Raw genomic sequence first — 7,064 nt, 5'->3', positions numbered from 1 at the left:
GGAGGGAGCGGTGCGTCTGGTGATGACTCTGTGCGACGGTGATGGACGTTCTCTCGGCGGCGGATTGACGGTTCGTCTATTTGATGGAGTCGGTGCGCATGCTGTGTGTATGGCCGCCTCTGTGGTCTCCTGTTACTCCGCTGCGTGGGCCGCATTCTGACGCATTACTGGCTCAAAGCCATTTTGTTTTTCTTACTCTTCTTTTTCCTTTGTTTCTCTCCTCCCGCATCCGGGCTGCGCCACTGCTGCTGCTGCTACTCACACGAAATCAAGAAATGCATTTTCCTTAAGTCATGCGCCAGCCACGCCACGCCACGCCACACCGCTTTTCCCACTGGTGGTGTTGCTGCTGATGTGCTGCGCCAGTGGGTGTATTGCTGCTGCACCCGCCACACAGTACCGCTGTGGGTTTGACATGGTGATGATGAGGAGCGACCCGCTGTTGACTGCGGTGGTGCGTGAGGTGCCGCGCAATGGACAAGGCGCCATGCAGGCGTACACCGTCGCCACACAGGATGACGACAGTGGCTGGGAGCCGATCCGCATTGCGGTTTCCACGGAGGATCTGGAGAGAGGCACGAACAAGAGGAAGAATTACTGCGAAGAGGGAGAGGATGAGTGCTACAATGCATTGGGGCACAAGTTATCATGCAAAGCAGAGCATTTCCTGACGGAGGCAAAGAAACAATTGTACACTGGGAAGATTTTCCCGGTGACGTCAAACTGCACACTGAGCGACTAATTGTGAAACCCACTGGTGGGACGATAACTGTACCGAGGGCTATGAATGGACCGTGCAGCCACTTTACGGTTCCTACCAGGCACAAGAGTGACGGTGTGCCGAATGCAGATTTTATCATCTACGCTGCTGCTAGGCCATCAGGCACGAATAGCAGGGCTGTGTGGGCGGCCACGTGTAACACACTGAGTGATCTTCGTCCCCCCATTGGCGCCATGAACTTTGATCTGAAGTACATGACTGACACGGCGTGGAGCGTTCGCGTTGCCGCACACGAACTTGCGCATGCACTTGGGTTCAACCAGGAGAGCATGAGAGAAAAGAGCCTGGTGAAGAAGCGAGAGAGAAGTGTGCGTGGGACGCACCGCAGGATGGTGGCAGGGAAGCACGTTCAGGAGAAGGCGAAAGCGCACTTTGGTTGTAAGTTTCTCTCGAGGGCATGGTGCTGGAGGATGAAGATGGCCCTCGGGAAAAAGAAATCCTTCACTGGAAGGGACGCCACGCGCGGGACGAGCTGATGGCCCCCACAGTTGGTGCCGGCTACTACACGGCTCTGACGATGGCGGTTTTCGCGGATATGGGATACTACCGCGTGAATTGGAGCATGGCGGAGCCGATGAGCTGGGGCCACCGCAGTGTCTGCGACTTCCTGGTCAACAAGTGCAATACAACCTATAATCTTGCCGCCAAGTATCCTCACATGTTTTGCGATGCTAAAGACACAGAGACACTTCGCTGCACCTCCGACTGCCGTCACGTTGGGACGTGCACCGCAAGCATCGTTGAGGACAAGGGGAGTCTGGTGGATAAGGATATTTGCCCTGTCGTATCTTCCGAATTTCACGAAATATCGTCTGGGACAACGTACAGGACGTGCTCGGACGAAAATGTGGATTATCTCCGTGGGTCGCTGACTGGCGGTGGCTCGTGGTGCCTGGACGCGGAATTACTGGAGACGAAGGACGGTGATGGCCATAAAAGCGTCAAGGGAGTGTGCGCGCAGGTGTCGTGTGAGGAGGGCACAGTGAGGGTGAGGCACCTCGGCAGCAGTGTTTTTCAGCCTTGCCCTGAGGGCACTGACATCCCAGTGGCGTTGAAAGATTTTAAAAAAGATGGGAGGATCAAGTGCCCCACTTACGGCGAGGTGTGCACCATTGCCGCGAACGGCAGCAGTCTTGTCATCCCGAGTGCGTTGGTGGGTGGACAGGGTTACGATCAAGGGAAGGAAGCAGAAGAGTCGGCGGTTGCTTCAGGGTCGCCTTCTCCGGAGAATACTCGTCCACAGTTGTCTCCTGTGGCGTCTGGTGCCTCCATTGAAAAGGAGCCTCCCGGTGCTTCGGCTGCGGGTGTCGCTGGTGGTGGCCTTCATGCCGGTCCGAGGGGTGATCCGGGGGTGCGGATCGAAAGTGGGGACAACACTCAGCGGCGAGGGAGGAGACCTGGCAGTGGAAGCGACGGAGCCAACAGAGCCTCCGGCCCCGACGCTTTTTTTTTTTTTTGCGCCATCACCCGGCGAGGACGTTGCACGAGCGGAGGGCGACCCGCGGGCGGATTGCCCAGCGGTGATTCCCAGTGTCTCCGCGCCTGCCACTCCGATTCCGTCCGTCAACAGCGACGATTTTCAGGCGATACCCGATGCGTTGGTACAGCAGGCCGACAGTGATGGCGGTGTGGCTGCTGCCACCGCTGGCCTTATTCCCTTTGTGCTTCTTGTTGTGGTCGCTGCGGCGGTGGTGGTGGTGCCTCTTTGAGCAGCCGCGGCGGCTGGGCGCAATCAAACTGCGGCAGGGCGACAGTATTTACTTGGCACATTGACCCCGCACTCAAGATGCGCAAAGCCGTAGCAATAACACTATGATACACTCAATGCATTCCCCATGTCCTTTTTTGCTTGCGGGTGATGGGCAAAATGACCGGTCTTTTATTGCATTGTTTGTTATTCTGGGAAAAGGTGTTTTTTTTTTATTGCTTAGAGGGTTTAACTTCCGTGGAAACTGTGTGCGAACGAAGTAACATGGAGAGAAAAGACATTTCCCAGCACCACATGTATACACTCGTTTTTGATGCGATTGGGACGAGGGGAAATCACCGTACTCTAATCATGAGTAAAAAAGTAAAGGAAATGTGCTCCAATGGAGGCGGGGTCGTGCCAGCAGCTGTTTCTCTGAAGGACAGGGACGACTGCCTCTGCCTCCGTAATTGGTGCATGCGGCTTTATCTTTTACACTTTTGCTTGTTTTTGTGACTTTGCTTCTTTTTTTTTGTGTGTGTGTCATTGCGAGAATGTGGACCCCAAATAATTTCTGTGCTTCGGCTTTTAATCTGCATGCGTGCTTTTTATTTTTTTACCTTCCCAATTTTTTGCATTCGTTTTTGATTAGCTGTGTGTGTTTCTCGGGTGCTCTGCTGCACTGTGGGTAGTGTGTCTTACTTCCCTCTGTCCCTGCTGTTCTGATTGTGAAAAGACGCTGTGGGTCAGGGTGCATGGCTCCGTGGTTGCGGCACTACTTGTTGTGGTTGCATTGAGGCAGCCCCGACAAGACTGCCAACGTGTGGCTCTTGGGTGCCTCGTTGGGCTCTTTTCCGTCTCCTGCGCGATGGACTCCCATCGTCGGCGCACCCTTTCGTGCAGTGGCCTCAGCGCAGCAAGGTGGCAGTTTTGTTGTTGTTGCTGCTTCAGCTGTTTTGTGTTTCCCTCTGGTATTGTGAGGTGCAGGTGTCGGATGTGGCGGCAATGAGTCGAAGATAAGGAAGGAGGAGGACGGTGCGTGCGTGCGGGAGGGCCCTGCGGTGTTGGAGCGGTGCGCACTGTTTGCGGGCTTGATGCGTCCCTTTTGTGCATGGCGTGTCTTGGTGTGTCCCTCTTGCCGTGTGTGGTGCCAGCCGGCTCTTCACGATTGTGGCAATGGCGTGTTGACAGCGGTGTTTGGGTTGGCGTTGGCTGTTCCACCCTCTGGGGCTACGAGGACGGATGCGTCACAATGAGCGACAACAATCGCGCAGGACGTCTGGTCTGCAAGCAAGTGACGCACCGATTGCCGACGCGGCGCGGCCCTCTTGCCTTTTTTCGTCCCTCTGGTAGCCTACAGTCTGATGTCTAGCCGTAGTGGTCTCCTCTTTTCTCACTCCTTTTGTGTGTGACCGCATGCACTAACCACAACAATTGTACAATATAAGTATTACAGAGTGCAGGTTTGTGTGTGTGTGTGCCTGTTGCCGTGGATTGGAGTGTGTGTCGTGCGTGGTGTGCGGCGTGCGGTGCATGCCTGGCTGCTGCCCTCTCCTCATGTGGTGTGCCCTCTGTGTGTGTCTGCCGCACCTCTCGTCTCCCCTGTTGCTCTCCATGTCCCTCACTGTGCAGATCAGCTCCACACCACTGAACGACCACACTCACGATTATGATGAAGTGCCGTCTGCTGTGCGCCCTGTTGGTGCTCGCCCTGTGCTGCTGCCCATCCGTGTGCGCGGAACACAGTGAGACGGTTTCTATTTCTGATTCTGTAGCTGAGAGAAACGCCGCCAGTTTTTCGGCCACTGCATCAAGAGCACCACCGGGGACCAGCCAGTCAGGGCCGCAAGATATGGTGTCCGCTGCGGAATCGCGAGAAGTTGACGGGGATATAGGAGGTGCGAGCGGTTCGGAAACGCAATCTGATGGTGCGACCGATAATTCACAGAAACATGATAATGACGATACGACAGGGCCACAAGGTAGCAAAAATAAGTCCGCAGATCAAACATATCAGAACGGTGAAGATCCTGCCGCGACGACCACGACGACGACTACAACAATGGCACCAACCACCACCACCACTGCGCCACAGGCACCAAGTACTACGACTACGGAGGCGCCAACCACGACTTCCACCCGCGCACCGTCACGTCTTCGCAGAATCGACGGCGGCCTCAGCAGCTCTGCGTGGATGTGTGCCCCGCTGCTGCTTGCCGTATCCGCGCTGGCGTACACCACTGTGGGCTGAAGAATTGTATGCGGGCTGTGCGTGCCAGCACTTCACCACGGGGATTTGTGCGCGTCCACTGTAGTCCGATGTAAATAAATAAGAGAAAATAATGATTGTTTTTTGCTTCACTTGCTTCCGCTGCCCTGCTGTGTGCTCCGCGTTGTTCCCCACATCCCTCACGTTGAGCGCGTCCCAGACACTCTGGTATGCACGACACGCATACAACTGTTTGCGTGGAAGCATGTTTGTGGATGGGTGCATGCACACTGGAGACATTCGGGTGCAGGTTTTTGTTTTTTGTGATTTTACTGTTTTGCTTTATTGCTGTTTTTTTTTTTAGTTGTTTTGTGTGTTTTTTATTTTGTTAAATTATTTCAGGGCATTGTGCGTTGTTTTTTTGCGCTTTTGTTGGTTTACTATTTTTCAAAAAATGCGTGTTGCTGCTGCCGGTGTTTTTTTACTCTACCGTGTCTTCTCTTTTTGCTCTCATTCTCCGTTGACGGGGAGTTAGTTTGTGCTGAAGGCTACACGCAAGTGACAGGAGTGATGGCGATGATGATGACTGGCCGTGTGCTGCTGTTGTGTGGCCTCTGCGTGCTGTGGTGCGGTGTCTGCGGTGGTCTTGCAGACGAGGAGACAGCAGGCTCTGGGAGTGGTGATGAACTTCCGCCGGAATCACAAGGAGTTGAAACATCTCCACAAGATCCCCAAGGGTCACAAAATAGAGCACCAGGTGGTAAAGAAAATATAACTCCCGAACGTATAGAGGAAGCTGATGATGATGATGATGATGATGATGATGATGGAGAGACAAAAGCGGAAGAAGAAAGGAGTACTGAAAGGCAGAGTGTTCAAGAAGGAGCAGCTGCACCAGACCCAGTTTCCAGGGAAGAGAATTTAAGTGACAGCGGGCAGGAAAAGAACCAGGCAATTTTATCTGCAGAGGACGTTTCTCTTTCCGGCAGTCGGGAATCAAATGCCAATCCTACGCAAACGGAATTTGAAGAAAAGAAGGACTCCGAGAAAAATCCACCTGCAGTAGAGGACGCACTTACAACAGGTAACGGAGGGAACACACTGCCTGGGGGAGTTGCGAGAGGAAATTTTCCATCATCTCCAGAAGACGGTGTTGATTCCCGCAAACAGGATGGCGAAGAGACCACGAGTGAAAATAAAAAAAATGTTCCGTCGCCTACGACCGCAGTCACACCACAAAGCCACCGAGAAGAAGGCTCAGAAGGGACTGGGGAAGATACAAAAGCAACGACAGTAACCGCCAACAAAACCGATACGACGAATACACAGAACAGCGACAGCAGCACCGCGGTGTCCCACACCACCTCCCCTCTTTTGCTTCTTCTTGTTGTTGCGTGTGCGGCTGCGGCTGCGGTGGTGGCCGCGTGAGAGTGAGGGAGAGAGAGTCATGCACCACCCACACACACACTCGTCCTTCACTCTCTGTGTGTGTGTCCCCTTGCATGGACTCTTGCCCTCACCTCACCCCACGAAGCACACACATAATGTGCCCATTGTATATATTGCATGCACACCCATGCATGCCCGTTGGTGCTCTCTTTTGCACGACACGCACCGCTGCCGTCCTGCCTGGCTGCATGGGCGGAGCACCGTAAGTGTTTTTGTTTTTATTGCATTGAGTGGGCGACCCCTCTCTCTCTCTCTCCCTGTGTGTGTGTTTTGCTTTACGGGAGCAATGAGAGTGTGTGCGCTGGTCGTCCCACGCTTCGGCTTTTTGTTTTATTGTTTTTCATTGTTTTGTGGTTGAGAGCACCCATTCCGCGGGCTGCGTGTGTGTGTGTGTGTGTGTGTGTGTGTGTGATGATATGAGTGGTTTGCGTGTGTGCTATCCGTTTCTCTCTCTGCCGTTGCTTTTCTTTGGACTTTCTTGTGCCGCACAGCTGCTCTGCATGTATAGGCGCTGACAAACACACAAGCAAATGCACACACACGCCATGTTGCACACACGTGAGCTGCCCCTGCACTGCTAGAGAAGCTCTCGGCGCGCTTTGGAATGTCGCAGCGGGCACCATTGGACTCGGTGCGTTGGCGCCTGTGGCTGCCGTTGTCGACGCTCCGATCCGCTCTGTTGGAAGTGCCGGCGTGGTCGTGGGGCGGCGGGAGAGCAACGGCGGACACGGTGACCTTTACGCGGTGAGCTCACAGTAACCCCTTGGCCAGTGGCAGTGCGGATGGAACGGTCATAATGATCGCACCGCCGGCACGCTTGTTGTCGAGTTCCCCGAAAGGAGAGCAGTGAAAGAAGGTCCGTCCGCATGACTCTTTGCATCTCCGCCTCAGGGCTGCGCATCACAATCGGGGTTGCCGTGCGGTTATGCAACAGGGTA

At 54.3% G+C, this 7,064-nt stretch overlaps 3 protein-coding genes and 1 pseudogene across 3 annotated transcripts, besides 6 other annotated features; 3 read left to right on the top strand and 1 right to left on the bottom strand.

Annotated features, from left to right (window-relative positions):
- Positions 1–4,430: a sequence feature (areas not merged during assembly with more than two copies in the genome that could not be assigned to a particular haplotype).
- On the top strand, positions 161–2,008 carry Tc00.1047053503761.20 (annotated as a pseudogene).
- Positions 297–324: a microsatellite.
- Positions 4,138–4,719, top strand: Tc00.1047053503761.30 (mucin TcMUCII, putative; the record flags this gene model as incomplete). Its single annotated transcript, XM_799885.1, has 1 exon — positions 4,138–4,719. One exon carries the CDS (start codon positions 4,138–4,140, stop codon positions 4,717–4,719), a length of 582 nt encoding a protein of 193 aa, XP_804978.1.
- Positions 4,431–7,064: a sequence feature (heterozygous, non-Esmeraldo-like haplotype).
- Positions 4,990–5,067: a sequence feature (T-rich).
- Tc00.1047053503761.40 (mucin-associated surface protein (MASP), putative) lies at positions 5,248–6,105 on the top strand (the record flags this gene model as incomplete). Its single annotated transcript, XM_799886.1, has 1 exon — positions 5,248–6,105. The coding sequence occupies one exon, from the start codon at positions 5,248–5,250 to the stop codon at positions 6,103–6,105; it is 858 nt and encodes a 285-aa protein (XP_804979.1).
- Positions 5,475–5,506: a microsatellite.
- Positions 6,504–6,537: a microsatellite.
- Positions 6,704–7,027, bottom strand: Tc00.1047053503761.50 (uncharacterized protein; the record flags this gene model as incomplete). Its single annotated transcript, XM_799887.1, has 1 exon — positions 6,704–7,027. One exon carries the CDS (start codon positions 7,025–7,027, stop codon positions 6,704–6,706), a length of 324 nt encoding a protein of 107 aa, XP_804980.1.

Source organism: Trypanosoma cruzi, genomic scaffold, assembly GCF_000209065.1.
Source record: "Trypanosoma cruzi strain CL Brener 1047053516653 genomic scaffold, whole genome shotgun sequence".
NCBI lineage: Eukaryota > Euglenozoa > Kinetoplastea > Trypanosomatida > Trypanosomatidae > Trypanosoma > Trypanosoma cruzi.
The sequence above is the reverse complement of the archived record's forward strand: the minus strand, read 5'-3'. Positions and strand labels throughout refer to the sequence as shown.